Source organism: Setaria viridis, chromosome 1 (genome assembly GCF_005286985.2).
Source record: "Setaria viridis chromosome 1, Setaria_viridis_v4.0, whole genome shotgun sequence".
In the NCBI taxonomy this organism is placed as follows: Eukaryota; Viridiplantae; Streptophyta; class Magnoliopsida; order Poales; family Poaceae; genus Setaria; species Setaria viridis.
The window spans coordinates 23,703,828-23,723,276 of NC_048263.2; the positions used below are offsets into that span (position 1 = coordinate 23,703,828).

Below are 19,449 nucleotides of genomic sequence, written 5' to 3' on the forward strand. Positions count from 1 at the left end.
ATATTATAGCAATTGACTCAACATTGGACGTGGCTAATCAATGATTAGTAAGATGATTACATGATCTAAACTGATATTACATGGCACTAGACAATTGTTAAACAAGGTGAGGATGATAAATGTATCATTTTAGTTAGTTAAGGGGTTGATTTGCACCAAATAAAATATCAGGGATGAATATCACACTTTTACAATATTTGAAGGATGAAAAGTACACTTTTTCCAAAATATTATGAATCTAGAAAAACTAAAGTGACCTATAATTTGAAACGGAGGGAGTAGATGTTTAGTTATAGTTAAGTGGTAGATGATATCTTTTTGCCTGTCGGGAAATGAGTTCAATCTGCTTAAGAAAAGCTTGCATCTGGAGCCAAATGGTAGAAGTAGTACGTACTACTTCTTTGGCTGACAATCTATCAATTTTATGGCTCAAAGTTGGTTTCCTTTGAAATTATAGCTGAAGTTACCAAAAAATTATTTGAAATTGAATTTTAAAAATGAGTGTGGTTTTTTTTCCGGTTGAAAGCGTCTTCAACTTGCGGCTGTTCGTAAAAAAGTCCAGTTTAAATTCAAGTTCATAATCTGAATTTTTTTACTTGTCGTTTAAAAAATATTTTTTTAGATACTTAATTTTATATATATCTATAATTGAAAGCCAATGTATTTTCAGCCGAAGTGCAGTCGGAAATGAAGAACAAAACGTTCTCTAAAAAAAAGAAAAAGGAAATAACAAATCATAATAACATAATAAGTCGGCCCAAAAATGTCCTCATTAGCCCAGATAGCCCAGTCAGCCCATCACAGTTCAGCCTAGGGTTTTGTCTCCACAGCGTTCCTCCCCATGCTCCCACCTCTGTTATATATAATCCTTCCCCGCCGCCGCCCGTCCTCTTCCCTTCGCGCACCGCTCCACCCCACCCCGCCGCCACCGCCGCTTCGCCGCCGGAACCGCCACCGTCGCCATGGGTAAGCCCCCGCCATTAGTCCACCCATCGTTGGAGTTATCCTCCTTATCTTGTTGCGGATCTGAAGCCGCTGCTGTTGTGTGGCGATGAATTACAGCCCGGATCAAGGTGCACGAGCTCCGGGGGAAGAACAAGGCGGAGCTGCAGGGGCAGCTCAAGGAGCTCAAGTCCGAGCTCTCCCTCCTCCGCGTCGCCAAGGTCACCGGCGGGGCACCCAACAAGCTCTCCAAGATGTGCGTACCTGCAATATCTCCTCATGTCTGCCTTTCTTTGCTTGTGAACCGGGTTGAATCGAATTGAACCCTGCTCGTTTGGATTTTGCAGCAAGGTGGTGCGCACCTCGATCGCGCGCGTGCTGACGGTGATCTCGCAGAAGCAGAAAGCGGCGCTGCGTGAGGCGTACAAGAAGAAGAAGCTGCTCCCCCTCGACCTCCGCCCCAAGAAGACCCGTGCCATCCGCCGCCGCCTCACCAAGCACCAGGTATATGCACCATACTACTAGTCTACTACGATACAATCATATCGCCACTGCCACCCCTAGGTGTTCGCACGCCTTTGCCCTCCAGTAGTGTTAGAAAGCGTTTTACTTCAAAATAGATATTCTTGCACCCTAACGAGTGAAATGGGGTGGAACCTTATTAATCAAGTGACTGTTATTTTCGTGAGGTTGTTTCTTTCTGATAGTCTTTAGTGCTTTGCCAATGTCTGATTTGATTAGGTTATATAAGTTGTGTTGCATCCTTGCTGGAGGCATCATTGACTGACCAACTGGCAACTGGTGATGCCTTTTGTTTAAGTTTTTCTTCATTATGCAATTTAAAGCAATGAATTAGGTTTGTTGCCTGGATATATGATCTGAATACTCTCTGTTCTCACACAATTAAGTCGTAGCTGACTGAGTGCTACTAAATTTGGGTGCCAGATAATTACATTTCCTTCAATCTGTTCAGATATGCAGTAGGTTTTTGCTTGCTAGAATGTTCTTTGCATAATTCTGAGTTGATCAGTTGATGTGTGATGTAGTTTGATGTATGAAATTATCTTGTGTGTAGCTGAGTGTCTACAATTACTAGCTGTACTAGTCTGCAATTGCTATGACGCCTATCAAAATGGTGGTATCCAATCATTTCTCTAAGTTGGATGTTTTAACAGTGTGACATGTGAGCAAGTGACAACTGAAACAATACCCTGTTTAGAATGTGACCCTGGAATGCCAATCTTATTAGTTACTGTTGCCCATCAATTGCCAAACCATGCAATTGGCAATTGAAACAATACCATGTTTAGAATGTGTCACTGAAATGCCAATCTGATTGGTGCTGTTATGACACAGCAATCACCAAAACATGCATTGCCCTTGGAACTGTAAATTGCTTGCCATATTTCTGTACTTTTGTATTGGATTTCAAATCATAGACGGCCTGACATTTTTGGTCTCTGTGTCTGTCCTCCAGCTTTCTCTGAAGACGGAGAGGGAAAAGAAGCGTGAGAAGTACTTCCCCATGAGGAAGTATGCTATCAAGGCCTAGGTCAGAACTGTGAGATGCTAAGCTTAGCAGATCAACGGCTGTTTCTTTGCCTAGGAAGTGTTTTAAGTTTTGATTTGTATGGACATTTGCTGTGGGAAAGTACGGTGTATTTCCTCTGTTATCTCAAATGCCTAGATTGGTTCAAGGGGCTGTTCGTATTGGCACTGAAATCTTGCTTATTTGGTGTGAAAACTGTCATGTCTACAGTTTATCCATAGAATGCCGAAAGCGCAAAGTCCCAAATGGGTTGTCCTGCTTTTCCTTGGATTACCTGTTCTTTTATTTGCGAAACCTTCAAGTTTATATTAGGCGAGTCGTACAGTAGGACGGACAACAGCCAACAGGAGGTAATGTGAGATGTAACTTCTCGACAGAGATGGTATTATCCATTTCGCAGATGACTGGGCAAATATGTCCGACAGGGTACATGCTTGACCATCAGGCAGGATGGGAGTACGAGTCACGCGGGCTAAGCTGGAAGAATTACAAGCATGCATACATGGGATACAAATTGGCAGAGTTGAAAAGCAAGCAATGTTTCCAGTAAAAATGCATGCAATGAGCACAAGTGGCTCTTCATGCACTGAGCGGAAAGCTTTATGAGCAGTGCAACGATCTCTTGATAAGTTCATATCAATGCAGTGCAACGCATATGATTTTTTTAATTTAGCTAATTATTCAATAGTAATTCCTTCCAAATTAAGTTTGTAAGAAGTAACTTTTTTTTGTCACGCTGAATTTCGTGAACAATCCCTCCATAGTGTCACTCCGAATTGTGTCATGTGATGACAGTGACTGATATGCCACGGTGGTACGGGCCGAAAACGATTCCGTGTGGTAGTATCAACAGGAAAGTCACTGGAGTACAATTTGAGACGGTAACTAGATAGAGATTTGATCATTTGAGCATGGCATAACGCGTATGTGGGATATTTAAACCGTTCCTAACTCCCAAGCATGAATTTCTATTGCACAAGTTAAGTGAAACATGACCCACCTTGTTGCTTCCGAGTCAAGCTGGAGCGTTGTTGATTTGGAGAGTTGGAGATATAGCAATTCTAGTTCATCTTTAGTGCAGCAGGATCAGCTTGCATTCTATACGCTGCTTTTTCTGAACGTGTTTCGTACTGCTTCAACTTGATAGGTCTGTTTTAAACTAAGCTAATCCTGCGTCCTATTTGTAGGCTAAAACCAATACTCCAGCAAGAAACTGGACCGTGTTCTTGATCCTTGAAGCACCAGTAGATTGTAGATGTGCGGTCGAGTAACAGCAAGATTTCACATCTATGATCTCAATGCAGATCATCCCATGCTACCGTCCCCCTCCAGCACCTTGTCCCCCGGGGCCTGCCGGAGCTGGAGAGCGCCAGCTGCCCAGGGCGTATGCTAGACTCCAGCGCTTCCTTGGGAGCGGTAGACAGGTAGACGCGCATCTCATACTTCCTGGTCCAAAGAAATTTGCCGAGCCCACGTTCTTTGTTCAGATCCAACCCCGTTCTTGCACGGATTCAAATTTCAATCTCATCAGGCTAACAGACTGAATAGAAAACTAAACACGGGTATATTTCAGGATGCAGAAACTGAATAGGTAAGGGCAGGGCAAAAGACGACCGAGCTGAGCTCTTCTAGGTATGAACGAGGAGCATGCTCATATCAGATGGACATGGACCAAAACATGTCTGGAAGTAATCGCTCACAAAGGAAGTGAAATATATGCCTGCAAATTCCTTACATTTCTACCTATTGTTCCCACTCTCCCTATAAACTAGACACTAGAAATCACTGCACAAAAAACAAATCGTCCCTTAAAAAAGGGACACCTAAAAACTGTGAATTACAGTCTTTTTAGGACAAATAATAGGACAAAAGGGGGAAATTTGAAGCCCGAGTGAGAGTTTGCCAAAGCCTTACATTACCATCCCTCCATCAATGGTAAGGACCTGCACATGACACAACAGGGCAAAGGAGTTCGGTAAGAAGAATTCAAAGTTCAAAGAACCAAGAAAATAAAACATGCACACTAACTGCAACCAGACCTGTCCAGTGATGTAGCTTGCAGCAGGGCTGAGGGCTAAGAATTCCACCAGACCTGCTACATCCTCTGGCCGCCCATATCGCCCTGAATTTTTTTTTGTGCAGTCATTAGTGGCTTAGTGCCAGGATAGTGATATAAAGAGGCAATATCTCAATCTATTTCCAATATTCACAAAAATGCTATCCAACTCATCCACATTTAAATTAGGCAATTAAGAATATTTGGTTGCAGCTGAGGATACCAGTGCCAAAGTAACTGCATACCTAAGGGAATATTTGACAGAATTTTCTTCTCAAGCTCTTCTCCAAGTTCGGCAGTCATATCTGATGCAATAAATCCAGGAGCAATAACATTCGCCTGAACAGAAATGTCCAGAAAACAGAAATATTTCAGCAACTGGAAAACTGAATTAAAGCTTTGAGTTGATGAATCAAAAGACATGCTCACATTAATATTTCTGCTAGCATATTCCCTAGCAACTGTTTTTGTGAACCCAATGACTCCAGCCTTTGCAGCAGCGTAATTAGCTTGTCCAGCATTACCAGTTAGACCAACAACTGATGCTATGTTAATAATTCTTCCCTGTATTGTGGTGTGAAAATGAGAGGCTGGTATAAGTAAAATATATGCATTAATAGCGGAAAACAGAAAGGGCATATCAATTTGATGAAGAACATATCATACCTTCTTTTTCTTCATCATTACTTTTGTTGCAGCCTGCAAAGAATATGTTGCAATGAGACTGGACAAAATAATTGTGGTAGCAAAATGGGGAGAGAAGGGGGCTAAGTACCTGCGTGCAAAGGAAAACGCCTGTAAGATTCAGATCAATTACATCTTGCCACTGTGATTTCTTCATTCTCATCAACAATGTGTCCCTTGTGATTCCTGGAATAAGTTTTGTATTCAAATTGTTGGAAGTGAAACAAATTGGAACAGTTACAAAAAGGTAAAAAGCATTCGTCAGTACCTGCATTATTTACCAGTACATCAATAGTTCCCCATGTGTCAACTGCCTGGAAGATTTACACATGCATCTCTGTCAGAATTGAAAAGGAGAACTGAAGTAAAAATTAGCAAATTGGTTACTCATAAGTTAACTCAACTTACTGTTTTTATCATAGTTTCAACGTCAGCTTCTTTGGAAACATCTCCTCCAAAGGTAATGGCCTGGCCTCCAGATGCTTCAATCTGTAAAATAGAGGAATATAAGTATCTGCTTGGATACAGTTCCAACAGAATAAGACAAGACATGAACAACAAAGGCAAAATATGGGATGATTTTTTTTCTTGGTGAAAAATATAATCGACACTCATATATCGGATGATTTTTTTTCTTGGTGAAAAGCTTTTACTGATATGCTCAGAGAAAAATACAAAAGGTACTTCCGTATGAACAAGTAAACTTCAATCAGAATCCACCAACTTCGAGTGGTTCAGAAGAAACTTAGCAAGAAATATGATTTTTATCAATCACAATATATGGTTAATTTAGATGGTAGCCTGACAAAATTTAACTTAAGCACAGCATCACGTATTCACGTTATTGCTCTTTCAATCTGTTTTCCCATTTTATTATTGTCTTCTCAGGTAAAAAGTATTTATGTACGAGGCCACTTGCCATTGAGCTTACCTCTTTGGAGACTTCTTCAGCCTCCTTTGAAGATCGGGCATAGTTCACCAAGACCTGCGTTTTTGTATAACTCCGAAAATTAAACTTTTTATCCATAATGCAAAATGAATTCATATTGATAATCTTGCAGCCTGCCCTTGCAGTTGCAAACTGGCAATTGTGGAATCAGATGACAATTGTGGAATCAGATGAGCTTAGTCTACTTATATAAAGTTTACTAAGAGAAGCACCATATGCATTTGATAGAATTTCTATAGATGTATGAGCAGATTACTTAAACTGCTAACCTTGCAACCTGCTTTTCCAAGAGCTAATGCAGTGGCTTTTCCGATTCCCCTTGAAGCACCAGTAACAATAACGACAGGAGCTTCCAACTTTGTAGCATCTTGTACAGCAGCTTGCTCAACAGCCGCAACATGAGTTCTTACACCTGCAAATACCATTTACTTAGTAAAACAAAAGAATGTAACAATTATTTTGTTGGCTCACAAAAGGAGTTAAAATGGTGTTGTGGTCAAACTACAGTTTTCTTTAAGAATCAGAGATAGACCTAGTGGTAAGCAACTTTGCAACTAACAACTAGTGACAAGCTCAAAAACCAAGCTCTTTAGCAATGAAAACAAAAAATGGCCACAACCACGCCCCAACCTTTCCAGACCGAGGATTAGAGATTAGTTTTTCCAGCAGTTGAAAAGTTGACAAGACAGTAAACATAAAACCACACAATTTCTGCGCATGCGCGCAGCCTATTTTCGGCAAATTGCAATTGCCTGGGAAGCACGGGTTCCCACCACAGGGTTCAGATAAGCATCAATCGCCCACCCAAATTTCCAATACAGCACCTTAAGTAAAACTGGATCGCTAGCATTTCGATATTAATTGGCCGCAACCTTTAGAACGAGAACCTAAAACCGCACCAAATCCAACTATCGAAGCATATGTTACTAGCACCACGCCACAGAGCACAGGTGTGGTCAGCAAGCCGTACCGGAGAGCGCGACTGCGCGGGTGCTGGGGCCGGACCGGAGCGCGGGGGCGGCGAAGCTGACGAGGCCCCGGCGCGCCGGCGACGGGGAGAGGGCCGCGGGGGAGGCGAGCGCCGCGGCCGCGGCGGAGGCCATGAGGGATCGGAGTCGGAGGGGGGAGGCGACGGTGCGGATGGAGAGGAGGCGGGGCGCCAGTGAGATAGCCGTTTTTAGAGGATGGCGTTGGGGTTTGGCAGGTTTGGTGTGCCTGCGTGTAGTTCGCTTTGGAAGCTCCGACGGCGACCGGGGCGATGGATGGCTTCGGGCGGAGGCGACGAGGATGGATGGAGGATGCAGATTCTCAGGGCAAAAAAGAGAGCGATTGCCTACAAGATGCAGAAAATTCTCCTATTTGCATGGTGGAGTTCTGTCATAATATTGTCGTACGTGATAAGAAGTTTCTATTTATTGTTTACCAGTAAAGTGCACGTGGCACGCACGTGTTTTAACAAAAAAATCATTGAACATATATTTTATATTCATAAAACACACATAATAATAACAATTTGTTTATTCGACATCTTTCCGAGCGTCCCTTGCACATAAACAAAGTAAAAAAATGGGGGCAAAACAGATTACCACGGCTATTATAACCTGCAAATATCTACTGTATAGTGGTATGTAAGTACACATAATTTAATATTTTTAGTCAGAGAAATAAGTTGATTATATTAAAAGAAAACAGAACCGGATCCAATCAGTGCATGATAGTTTTTTTACGAGGAACTCAGAATGTGGACTAATATTCAAGTGTATTGCTTTGCACTTGTCGTATCTATTCTATCAGGCTCCCGCGTTGCTTTCAGGCGACACGGGTGGTGAGCCTACTGCGCCGCCACCCACCCACCTTGCACCCTCCTTCCCCTCACCATCGTCGAAAGCCCGTGCAGCCGCGAGGACAGCGCGACGGGGCCCTTCGCTGTTAGGCCTCGTGAGGAAGAGCATTCCCCTCTCTCCCGTGCTTGCGACTATTAGTGGATGGAGTAGCTAGCGGCGTGGCGGGCCAGATCCACGTTGGGGGAGGACGGATCCGGCGTGCCGGCGTTCGAATCTGGCCAACTTGGCCCTCCGCGATGGTAGCAGCTTGGTGCGCCTGGAGCAGCCCCCGCTTGGTGGAGTGTGGAGCAAGCAGGTGCCCAAGCGATGGGCACGAGAGGGTGTGAAGGAGATCATGCAGTGGCGCTAGGTGATGAGGTGGCCCATAGCCAGCGGCGCGGGCAAGAGGCGGCACGGAGGCGTGCAGATCTACGGCGGTAACGACATGGTGCCAGGAGGTAAGGTGATGGCTCGAGGTGAGGTGTTTGTGGAAGGGCTTCAACGAGTCGGGTGGCACGTGGAGGTGGCCACCTTCAACAAGGCAGCGGCTGCAACTCGTGGCGCTCGCCAGGAGGATGCCCGCGGCGTGCGTGGGGTTGTTGCATGCAGTGGGCGTGATAGGGATGTCTGTGGCGCATGCTGCGGTGTCAGTGACGGTGGGGACGCTTGCGGTACGTCCATGGCGGCCGACGATGGGAGAGGTCACGGAAGCGCGACGATAGGAGCATTTTTGGTGTTTTTTCATAATATTGTTAAGAAACTTTAAAATATTTTTTTAAAAAAATTGTCTTATTTCTTAGAAACACATTACTTACATGAGCACTCATATATTTGCACATGAATATCGAAGGAAGATTTCTGTTACGAATTCTAAGAATGGTGAAGTCGCCTCTAATATCAAAGACAAAACTTCCAACAAAAGTTATAATAATCTTTCCATAATGACCACTGTCGACAAATGACGAATGCGTCGCTTACCACATCTCAAATTTATTGGTAACTCAAACTCAATTATCCACTTATCAAATGAGCCTAAGTCCAATCATTAAAAAGGTACATGTCAAACAAACAAGTACCACTAAACAATATAGTTATATAACTCGAGATCGTAGGCAAGTAAACACTCATAATGTTTAAAAGTTAGATTGAAATTTCACAAACTTCGTGAAAATTTCTATCTTTTCGGCTATGATCGAAATTACTCGTTCCTATCATTCCGGTGATGATTTATATTGTTTGCCTGAAATCCGGTCTGTTCATTGAAAGATATATACACTTTTAACTTTTTTAATCCAAATATCTTGTGAAAATTCACGAATTTAGTGTTTTTGTTGAGACTAGGAAAAAAAATTGAAAACAAAATCCCAGTCATCGCCTCAAGCTAAATAGTTTGGTGTCTATCTGTAGATAGTCTTATAATATTTATGAAACTTAGTTATAAGATAATAAGTACATGTTTGACAAATTTACACATGCCACTTGCATGTTACAGCATTAATAATGTTAAGTCTTTGCTTATTCTTTTTTTTTGCAGTATCATATCCCATTTGGCCTACAGCTTGCAATTACACCACCCTATTCCTTTCGATTGATTCATCCACTCCAATGTAGAGCACCGGAGAATTTGCTTCAGGATGATGAGTTCTTGAGAACCCACTCCACCAAGGTGGCAACTCCGAACCCCGTAGCCGCCTGCTTCTTGTGACTCCACACTGTCCCGGCTATGTCGATGTGCATCCACTGGACTTTCTCATCAACAAACTGCAACAACCAGAAAATAGATGCGCATCACTAATATGGCTGCTCTGAAATTTTAATGTCAGAGTGAGCCTAGCTAGAACAAAGAATATCGTCACCCTGTAGAACTCAAGTAAACTGAATAACTAAAATTATATGAAGAACACCGTATTTTCGTATAAATGTAGTGGTTGAGTAAGGGTATTTGTGGAATGTAAATTGACGGTCGACCTCGGGTTCCACCCTCACTGTGCAAAGGGATCGTATTTTTGAGAAATAAAGCACCTTGAAGGCTCTGTCCGTTTCTTTAAGTGTCCGATCATCAGTATTGCTCTAAACCAACATTTAGCAGCGCTGAAATTCCATTCAAGGTACTACGTGTTCGTGCAATTAAACCATAAGTAGCAATGTGTCGCTGTACCTGTTTGAGGAACAATGCGGCGGTGATAGCACCGCCCTTGGGCTGCATAGGGCCGGTGTTGAGCATATCAGCGATGCTGGACTTCATGTCCTCCCAGTAGCTCTCTTCCATCGGCAGCCTCCAGAACTTCTCCCCAGAGACCTCAGAGGCGGCCACAAATTCCTCGGCTAGCTCATCGTTTGGTGTGAAAATCCCTGTGTGTGTGTGTGTGTGTGGAAGCTGTTAATTTCCCTTGTCTAGCGTATGCAAGACAGCAAAAAGATCAGTCTAATATCGCATTATTGTGGACATATATTGACTTATATTTGGCGGAGAAGAACACATGCATGGTCAAGATTAGTTTACCAGCAATGCTAGGCCCAAGTGCAACACGCATGGCACCAGTTAGTGTTGCCAGGTCAATAATCTGCAATAATGTGATTGCAATGAGTCAGGATTACAATGACACAGAACACACACATATAGCAACAGGCATGATTCATAGAAGAAAACCCAAATGATAATTATACAAATTAAACACACCATGTCATGGGCACAAAAACAACTCATTACCTTGTCAACACCTTGATTACAAGCATAGACCAAAGCGTCAGCAAGTGTAAGCCTTCCCTCTGCATCAGTGTTGTCTACCTAAAGAACAATGTATATTTACATTTCAAGACAAATACTACAAACCAGGAAAAAAAGATCAATGGACCATAGAAACTTGGTATCATCTTCCGAACAATCGCTATCACTGTCATATTATTCTCTTGGATCATGTGAATTCTGATTTTTTCATTTGAAACACGTTACAGGAAACATATATACCTCGATTGTCTTCCCGTTAGAAGCAGTCACAATGTCACCGGGTCTCATTCCTGTGCCACTAATCATATTTTCACAGGCCGCAGCTATAAAATGGACCTGTCAGAAGGGATTGAAATCTTTAGCAAACACGCTAAAAACATAGAGGTTAATCATATTAGTGCAATTGAATTTGAAGGACCTCTACTCCAGGAGGCTTGATCTGTCCCAAGGCTTTTGCTGCACCAAACACAGCAGCAGAGCCTCCCATGTCCCATTTCATAAGCTCAATTCTGGCGACTGGTACGGCCTTAATGTTGTAGCCACCACTGGAGCCACAGGTGGATCATGTATGAGAAGCACTAAATTTCGAAGGAATCTGTCATCATGCATTACAACAATCCACTGTTGAAAGTAGTGCTACAAACCTGTCAAAAGTTAGACCTTTCCCAACAACAGCCAGCTTTCTCTTGACGTTACCACCGGTGGGTTTGTAACATAGGTGGATGAAGTGAGGAGGGTTTGCAGCTGCTGCGGCAACCGCCAAGTAGGCGCCCATCCTCAACTCTCTGCATTTCTCCGCATCTAAAACTTTAGCCGTGAGTACATCGCTGTATGTCGAGGCGATCTTCAACGCCTCTTGGGCGAGAGCAGCTGAAATGGTTAAGGAATAAGGACAAATGAGGACTCTGAAAAGCAAGTAAATATCACCACAGAGGACGGACGACCGACCCTTGCTCAATGTTAAGCTGGAAATCATGGCCAGGTACTGTACTGACCAGGGGTAAGGACATTGGCAGGAGAGTTCACAAGGTCCCTCCCAAGTATGACACCCGAGGAAACATGATTAGCATGCTTCAGTTTCTGATCCACCTCCGGACCAGTGCCGAGTCCAATGAGGTCTACTTGTTTCAGAAGCACCTTCTTGAATTCAGACTTGAATCTGCTGTCTTCGTGCAATCCCAGCACAGTTCCTGCATCCAGCTCAAACAGGCAGAGAAATTAATTCCACTTCCAGCAGCATCAAGCTAGTACATTCCATGTCCATCATTACATTCCTGGAGCACTGATCAAAGTACCTGAAGCGATCGCTGCAGCGGCATTCAGCTTGAGCTCTTCCTGGATCACACAGGGCGAGGAAAGAACGATGGCGGCGCTGGTAGCCTGGGCGGCCTTGGCGACGGACGCGACGGACTCACCGAGGCCCTGCAGGCAACCGGCGTTGCGGGCGACAAAGCCGATCAGAGCCACCCTCTTGAACCCGTGCCCCTGGACGCGGAGCACCACCGACTGGCCGGGGTTGCCGGTGAAATCCTCCTCCGCCGCAGCGGCCGACAGGAGGCCGCCGAGCTGCCCGTCCAGCCTCTTCAGCACGGCGTTCTCGAACTTGGAGTCTGGGGCTCTGGACTGCAGGTCCTTCTCGGTGACCGCAACGGCGAGCATGTCACCGTTCCAGTCGGAGAATTCGATGTCCTTAGCGGCGAAAGAAACCTACAATACAAGAACGCAAGAACAAGAGGAGGCCGCAGGTTGAGCTTACTGAATTCGCAGGAAGCAATTCGGTAGAAAAAAAAAGATGACCTCCTCGATCTAGCCGATCAGTTCACTGATTAACGTTCCAACAGCAAGCAGGTAACCCCCGATCAATTCAACTCTTGTTGCAACTACTATTACTGCTGGACAGCACACAGCAGCACGGTGGTGTGTGCTGAATTAAGCAGCCGACCGAATCTCGAATGGAATCCGCGGGGAATTCAAAGCGTTAGATCACAGGAATGAACAAGCGGGTCCTCTGTCATCACAGAAGAAGCAGGCGCACCTGAGGAGGGTCGACGGCGTTGGGCCTGGTGAGGCCGAGGGCGGGTGCGGCAGCGGTGGCGTCACCCATCGTCGGAGCGAGCGGGCAGGAGAGGGCGCGTGTGTCGGACCGTGTCAGGGGGCGTGCACTCCGGCTTAGTAGGGGCGGCGAAGACGACGAACCGTTCCTGCTGGTGCTCAGTGTGGACTTCCACTCGCTACAAGACGGGGGCGAGGCCTTCAATTTCTTCGGTTTAGGAAAAAAAAATTGGCGCGGGAGGCATGGCAAATCCGTTTCCGTCGGGCGGGCAAATCCGTTCAACGTCGGGGGCCCGCAACGATGGTAAAGTTTCCGTTGCAGACCTCAGAACCGAGCTACGAGTGCGTACGTTCTTTACAAGTTTTTCCAAGAAAAAAAACGGTGTGTTGTTTACAGTAGTTTCTTCAACGAACGGCAACTACCGATTGCGTCAGACTGAAGTAGTAGCATAGAAGTGAGAAGTCGTCGAGGGAAAATGAAATGAAATAAGGGCCATGGAACGGAATGGAATATGAACGACGTTGAGGTTTGACCGGCCTCGCTTTGGCCAGCTCAATTCGCCCGCGTCCCCATCTACCGCGCAGACCACGTGCACAGCGCACCACCCATCGATCCCTCTCGCATCTGCATGATGACTTGTGACTTGATGAGCCATGCGTGGCCTATTGCCGTACATAAAACCACCATGAGTCAGCGTTCCTCGCTCCTCCTTGCACAAAATAAAATGCATTTGGAGGCAGCGACCGCCGGCAATCAGCTGGCATGCGGCGGCGCCATGGCCGCGCTTGCCCTCCTGCTCTGCTCCTTCATCTACACCGCCTGGCTCTCGCCGGCGGCCACCAGGCGCCGCCTCCGCCAGGCCGGCTTCGACGGGCCCAGGCCCTCCTTCCCTTTGGGAAACCTGCGCGAGATCACGGCCACGCTGGCAGCCACCGACGGCAAGAGCACCAGCAGCGTGCTGGTGCTGCGCTCCTCCAACATCCACGCCGCCGTGTTCCCCTACTTCGCGCGCTGGCGCCAGGCCTTCGGCAAGGTCTTCGTCTACTGGCTGGGCACAGAGCCCTTCCTGTACGTGGCTGACCCGGAGTTCCTCAAGGCCGCCACCGCCGGCGCGCTCGGCAGGCGCTGGGGGAAGGCGGAAGTCTTCCGCCGCGACCGGATGCCCTTGTTCGGCTTGGGGCTCGTCATGGCCGACGGCGAAGAGTGGGCACGCCACCGGAACATCATCGCGCCGGCATTCTCTGCAACAAACCTCAGCGTACATACGTCTTGACTTTCCTTTCTGCTTCTGATGAATTGGATATTATTCCTGCAGGTTTCTTTCTTGTTGGGTTAGTTGGGTGGGCACGCACTGAATCTTATTGGGTTTGCGTTGATTGCAGGATATGGTCGGGCTGATGCAGGAGACCACCGCCAAGATGCTCGCGCGGTGGAGCGACGCGGTGGCGGCCGGCCAGAGCGTCGTCGACGTGGAGAAGGACGTGGTCCGGAACGCGGCCGAGATCATAGCCAAGGCCAGCTTCGGCGTCTCCGACGACGACGAGGCCGGAGCGGCGGTGTTCCGCAAGCTGCAGGCCTTGCAGGCGACGCTGTTCCAGTCCAACCGCCTGGTGGGCGTGCCGCTGGCGCGGCTGCTGCACGCGCGCAAGACGTACGTGGCGCGCATTCTCGGGCGGGAGATCGACGCGCTGCTCATGGCGATCATCGACGCGCGCCGGCGGCAGCAGGGGGCTGGCAGAAGCAGGAAGGACCTGCTGTCGCTGCTGCTGACCGGGGCCGGCGCCGGCGACGTGAGCGAGTCGAGCGCCGGCGCGGAGGAGCGGCGGCTGACAACGCGGGAGCTGGTGGACGAGTGCAAGACCTTCTTCTTCGGCGGGCACGAGACGACGGGGCTGGCTCTGTCGTGGACGCTGCTGATGCTGGCGGCGCACCCGGAGTGGCAGGCGGCGCTGCGGGAGGAGGTGGCGCGGGAGGTGGACGACGAGCGGGCGCTGGACGCCGCTGCTCTCGGGCGGCTGACGAAGATGGGCTGGGTGATGAGCGAGGTGCTGCGGCTGTACCCGCCGGCGCCCAACATGCAGCGGCAGGCGCTGGAGGACGTCGTCGTGGCGGCGGCGGCGGAGGACAAGCCGCTGGGCGGCGGCGCCGTCGTTATCCCGCGGGGCACCAACATGTGGGTGGACGTGGTGGCGATGCACCGTGACGCGGCGCTGTGGGGCGACGACGCACACGAGTTCCGGCCCGAGCGGTTCGCGCGGGACCCCGTGCAAGGCGGGTGCCGGCACCGCATGGGGTTCCTGCCCTTCGGCTTCGGCGGGCGCATCTGCGTGGGCCGCAACTTCACGGCCATGGAGTACAGGGTGGTGCTGGCCATGCTGCTGCGCCGCTTCCAGGTGTCGCTGGCGCCCGAGTACCGGCACGCGCCCAGGTTCATGCTCTCGCTCAGGCCCTCTGCCGGCATCCAGCTCCGCCTCACGCCGCTCTAGCCTAAATGTGTGCTCCATCGCTCCATGAAATTAGATGCCTTTGATGGACCTTGAGCCTATATCCCGTTTTTCTTACTTATCGTTGTATTGCAAAGTTATTACCTTAAAATGTAAGGTGATAATACATTACCTTGATCTAAATTTTCGTCTGACCGGTTGCATCAAGGTGATAAACCTATCAAGACTGCATGCAAATAAATATGAGACTATATGATGGTGTGTATGAGCCAATTATTTTTGTCCTACTTTGATGTATTTTGTGGAATTATTAAGAAAGAAAAGTAGAAGGAAATAGTTTTTGTAAAATAACTAGAAATAGTTATATATATGCTATCCCTACGATTCAAAATACATGTCATTTAGGATATTGGCATGATCTACTTAGTGAAACATTGGCCAATAGTTTCTATATATAAAAATATGATGTTTTCAATCATCATAATTGAGTATATTGAAAGTTCTTTTCAAATTTAGTAACATTTATCTTATACTATAAATCTTTGTTAAAAAATTATACCCAAGGTCAAAGTATTAAAAGTTTGACTCGTATGAACAACTAGATTTCTTTATCTTCACTCAATATTAGGTATTTCTATCTACACTTCACTCAAATGATGGGGTTAACACAACCCCCTACCCCAACCCCCCATACAGGATTTGTTTATTTAAAGAAAAAATTGCTAAAACGACAATGCCCAAGAACAACCTATAATTTGTACCAAAGGGAGTATAACTTTGCTATAGCTATTGTAAACCCTAACCCAAAGCAAAAATGGAATTTCAAGGTATCACGATTTGCCATGTACACTTGAATTTTGATGTCTATAAGTATTGTGGATTATGTTCTATTCTTTTTAGTGTGCCTCTTTGGTAGGGATGAAAGTGGTATGGATATTATTCGTTCAAAGGGGTTCAAATATGTTGGGGGAAATATTAACGACCTCCTAATGCCGCTTAAAGCAACAGTCATGAAGGCCCAGGCTCACCTGCAGTGATTACGATTACAGCCGACCCAGTAAAGGCCGAGAACATCCCACTCCGTCTCGCCCGACCCAGGGCCCCGCGGTCGGACAATCCCGACCCCTCGGTGGAGGGACTCCGCCTCGCCCGACCAAGGTCCCAGGGTCGGGAGCGCCCGACCCCTCGCCGCAAGGTTCCGCCTCGCCCGACCCAGGGAACCGGGGTCGGGAGCGCCCGACCCCTACCACAGAAACTCCGCCTCGCCCGACCCTGGGCGCGGGGGTCGGACTCACTCGGGTCCACAAAACGGATATTCGCCTCGGGCGCGGACTGGAGGATCAGGATAACGATCTTGTGGGTCCCCCTATCGACCTCGCCATAAATGCGCCGCGGCCTTGTCAAGCCAAAAGGGAGCGGCGTCCCCAACGTAACCGGTCACGAATACGGGTGCGCGGCCGTGCGGCGCGGGCTGCAGTGGCCGCAGCTCCTTCTGATTCGCCATAGGGTACTCATGAGCTGCGCCGAACGGCACAGGAGGACGCGTCACTTGCTCTCGCGCCCCGTGCTCCCAATGGCGGTTTCAAGGATGTGACGTCCGGGTCTTACGGTAATCGGCGGGGCAACTGAATCGGACCTCCTCCCCGGCGGGCGCGGATGCTGAGGCTGATGATCATCATCACGCTCGACGGCGACGGCGACTAGGGAGATCATCGACAAGATCGGGAAGGAATCGCCCTCCCTCACCAGACGTGCTGACAGGGACCGAAGGCTGGCGCAAGAGTGGCGGCCTTGGGACCCTCCCTTTGTTTTATTTTCCTACTTAGCTTATCCCTTCTTCCTCTCGTCCTGACGCCTGTCTCAACTGTAACCCCGAGCTCCTTCTTGCGTTATAAAAGGAGGACCGGGGGTCCTGAGACAGGGGGACTCAGACTCTTTTCTCTCAAGCCAACAGCACACTCTCACACTCCCTTAGAGCACAAACACACACAAGAGACCTGGGATCAGTTCCCTCTCTCGCCCATCTGTAACCCCTACTACGGAACCCCGCATGGGTAACACGAGCTGCCTCGATACTGGACGTAGGGCCTCCTTTGCCCGAACCAGTCTAACCCCGTGTCTCCCACGCCACCATCCGAAGCCTTACACGCATAAAAGAAATTTACTAGTCTAAGTCTTGATCCGCAAATCTTGACAACGACAAAATACTAAATGGATAGTTCGTCCGAATCCAAATATTCAATATCCATATATTGTATCTGAATCTGGATACTAAAAGTCGGATATCTAATATATGAGAATATTGGTGTAGAAATTATGTATGCTATTATGTTTTTTATTCATTTTTTACTCCATGATCTAGTAAGTAATAAATTTTATATTGTAGTCTAATTTTTTTTGTTGCAATCAGTCGTAGTATCTTACTTAAATATGTTACAGTGGAAGGATAGTCACAATTACCACCAAATTGTACAATGTTGCTACAATTCAGAATCATTCTACATTGTTTATAGCCACTTTTTATGCCTATTTACACATAAATACGTACTTACATGTTTTTGGCTTGCGAGGGAGAAGGGTAGGGGATGTGCTGTGCACTTGAAAACCGAGTGATTGCCACCATGTTTCCAATTATTTTTTTTATTGTTGTGTTATTTGTTTATGATCGCCCAAAAGCTCATATGATGGAGGTATTTAATATGAGCATACAAGAGTTCAACAATTTCTAGTGACACTCAAGTAGTACTAGAGTAGAGGTGTTGTGCATGATGATTTGTGTTGCAAGACGTTGTTGAGGTACATGAAAGCGTGATGGTTCCACTTCATCCTTATAAGAATGAGCGAGTATCATTACAAGATGAGAAGTGGGAGGAATCTCTATTCTATTGCTTTTAGTCATCAAGAACTATGATCCATGATATCATCTCTACATTACACCATGATAGAAAATTTTGAACACGATGTAACTCTTGAGTGCCTAGAAAAAGAATTTTCCAGCGACAATAATATTAAATCCATTTGCAACGGTATATAGTGCAAAGTATCACGTAGAAACCCACGTATTTAGGGTAATAGTGAAAACAATTCAAAAGATATTTCAAATAGGAACTAGATGCACAATAGGTGATGTTACGCAAAACTATATAAAAAATTAACATGGTAGTCGAACGGCGTGTGTGTGGAGCAGGGCATGGTGGACTACCTCGGGGGAGTAATTGCTGGTGATACTGCACAATGAAATCCCTTCATCATCGCTGGATTCGGGAGAGGTTGGGGATCTTGCTAAAGGGCAGACAATGCGACTAAATGCGACTAGTTGCACGAGCGAAGTTCAACATCCAGTTGGATGGTTGCTCAACAACCATGGGGGCCGGACTGTGTGTGGAGCGGAGCAAAATTATAGGGTTGCAGTGTGAGCGGACCCGAATCTAAGTAACATCCTATCTCATGAGTACAATGATGTTCACCTGACTAACTATAGAAGCTAACAACTTTGGTGTCCATGTGTTCTTATATGTACACCCATGTGCTTCGATGTACTAATATGAGATCATTACTAATGATGGAGGTACATAATGCTGTTAAAAATACTTGGAAATATCAAAGGTTGCACCAGCACATGGTACAAGGAAGTAAGAAAAACTTCCTGCAAAGCTAGTAATGCGGTGCAACTTTCACATTACACGAAGTCTCTTTATGTATCGTTACAGTATATAAAAAGACTCTATGTCTCATCCCTTTTGTGTGTATTTTTGAGGATCGTGTACATGATGAAAATGATACGATCAAATACACACAAAGGGATAAAAACGTACATAAACCGGTAATATAGAGTTTTTATGAAATTGTGCTAGTTCCTTTTCATCCTTATAGCAATAAGTGAGTATTGTTACAAGATGAGAAGTGGGAGGATGTCTTTATTCTATTGCTTTTGATCATCAAGAACTATCATCCGTGATATAATCTTTATGTTACGCTTCGCCATGATAGGAAATTTGCAACACAATATAACTTTTGAGGGTCTAGGTTTTTTCAAGATCAAGTGCAAATTATCATGTAGAAAATCCACGTATTTAAGGAAATAGTGAAAACAATTCCAATAATATTTAAAATAGAAACTGTAGATGCACAATAAATAGCTGACATCAGACGGTTAAAAGAATGTAAAAAGATTCATCAGTAAATGCCGGGTGTATATGGCAAAACTGTATAAAAATTTTT

General features: G+C 46.3%; 4 protein-coding genes across 6 annotated transcripts; 2 read left to right on the plus strand and 2 right to left on the minus strand.

Annotated features, from left to right (window-relative positions):
- The first annotated feature begins 808 nt into the window (after positions 1-808).
- LOC117851885 (large ribosomal subunit protein uL29y) lies at positions 809-2,639 on the plus strand. Its single transcript, XM_034733799.2, has 4 exons — positions 809-966; positions 1,063-1,198; positions 1,290-1,446; positions 2,420-2,639. Exons 1-4 carry the CDS (start codon positions 963-965, stop codon positions 2,492-2,494), a joined length of 372 nt encoding a protein of 123 aa, XP_034589690.1. The 5' UTR covers positions 809-962; the 3' UTR covers positions 2,495-2,639.
- A 1,531-nt stretch (positions 2,640-4,170) lies between these two features.
- LOC117851862 (3-oxoacyl-[acyl-carrier-protein] reductase 4) lies at positions 4,171-7,487 on the minus strand. The gene is made up of 11 exons (XM_034733778.2): positions 7,151-7,487; positions 6,450-6,592; positions 6,163-6,216; positions 5,640-5,720; positions 5,500-5,545; positions 5,323-5,417; positions 5,214-5,246; positions 4,977-5,111; positions 4,793-4,886; positions 4,531-4,613; positions 4,171-4,434 (listed from the first exon to the last, which is right to left on the minus strand). The coding sequence occupies exons 1-11, from the start codon at positions 7,281-7,283 to the stop codon at positions 4,402-4,404; spliced, it is 930 nt and encodes a 309-aa protein (XP_034589669.1). The 5' UTR covers positions 7,284-7,487; the 3' UTR covers positions 4,171-4,401.
- Positions 7,488-9,392: 1,905 nt separating this feature from the next.
- Positions 9,393-12,954, minus strand: LOC117844857 (leucine aminopeptidase 2, chloroplastic). 3 transcript variants are annotated; one of them, XM_034725669.2, is made up of 10 exons: positions 12,767-12,951; positions 12,027-12,438; positions 11,727-11,921; positions 11,376-11,601; positions 11,150-11,276; positions 10,972-11,067; positions 10,714-10,791; positions 10,507-10,567; positions 10,162-10,355; positions 9,393-9,764 (listed from the first exon to the last, which is right to left on the minus strand). In XM_034725669.2, the coding sequence occupies exons 1-10, from the start codon at positions 12,833-12,835 to the stop codon at positions 9,633-9,635; spliced, it is 1,590 nt and encodes a 529-aa protein (XP_034581560.1). In that variant the 5' UTR covers positions 12,836-12,951; the 3' UTR covers positions 9,393-9,632. The 3 variants fall into 3 exon arrangements, with proteins under 3 accessions (XP_034581560.1, XP_034581568.1, XP_034581577.1); XM_034725677.2 differs by lacking the exon at positions 12,767-12,951 and adding an exon at positions 12,529-12,715; XM_034725686.2 differs by lacking the exon at positions 9,393-9,764 and having other exon boundaries at positions 10,258-10,397; positions 12,767-12,954.
- Positions 12,955-13,188: 234 nt separating this feature from the next.
- Positions 13,189-15,501, plus strand: LOC117864967 (cytokinin hydroxylase). The gene is made up of 2 exons (XM_034749029.2): positions 13,189-14,042; positions 14,167-15,501. Exons 1-2 carry the CDS (start codon positions 13,413-13,415, stop codon positions 15,268-15,270), a joined length of 1,734 nt encoding a protein of 577 aa, XP_034604920.2. The 5' UTR covers positions 13,189-13,412; the 3' UTR covers positions 15,271-15,501.
- Positions 15,502-19,449: the final 3,948 nt, after the last annotated feature.

Excerpts from the sequence above, each read along its gene's own strand:
- LOC117851862 (XM_034733778.2), bottom strand. The coding sequence starts at position 7,283 with ATGGCCTCCGCCGCGGCCGCGGCGCTCGCCTCCCCCGCGGCCCTCTCC. Across the intron at positions 6,217-6,449 it reads TTGGAAAAGCAGGTTGCAAG|GTCTTGGTGAACTATGCCCG; the intron begins GTTAGCAGTTTA and ends ACAAAAACGCAG. Across the intron at positions 4,887-4,976 it reads ATGCTAGCAGAAATATTAAT|GCGAATGTTATTGCTCCTGG; the intron begins GTGAGCATGTCT and ends ATTTCTGTTCAG.
- LOC117851885 (XM_034733799.2), top strand. Across the intron at positions 1,199-1,289 it reads CCCAACAAGCTCTCCAAGAT|CAAGGTGGTGCGCACCTCGA; the intron begins GTGCGTACCTGC and ends TGGATTTTGCAG. Across the intron at positions 1,447-2,419 it reads GCCGCCTCACCAAGCACCAG|CTTTCTCTGAAGACGGAGAG; the intron begins GTATATGCACCA and ends TCTGTCCTCCAG.
- LOC117844857 (XM_034725669.2), bottom strand. The coding sequence starts at position 12,835 with ATGGGTGACGCCACCGCTGCCGCACCCGCCCTCGGCCTCACCAGGCCC. Across the intron at positions 12,439-12,766 it reads ACGCCGTCGACCCTCCTCAG|GTTTCTTTCGCCGCTAAGGA; the intron begins GTGCGCCTGCTT and ends CTTGTATTGTAG. Across the intron at positions 11,277-11,375 it reads AAAGGTCTAACTTTTGACAG|TGGTGGCTACAACATTAAGG; the intron begins GTTTGTAGCACT and ends CTGTGGCTCCAG.
- LOC117864967 (XM_034749029.2), top strand. The coding sequence starts at position 13,413 with ATGATGACTTGTGACTTGATGAGCCATGCGTGGCCTATTGCCGTACAT. Across the intron at positions 14,043-14,166 it reads TCTCTGCAACAAACCTCAGC|GATATGGTCGGGCTGATGCA; the intron begins GTACATACGTCT and ends CGTTGATTGCAG.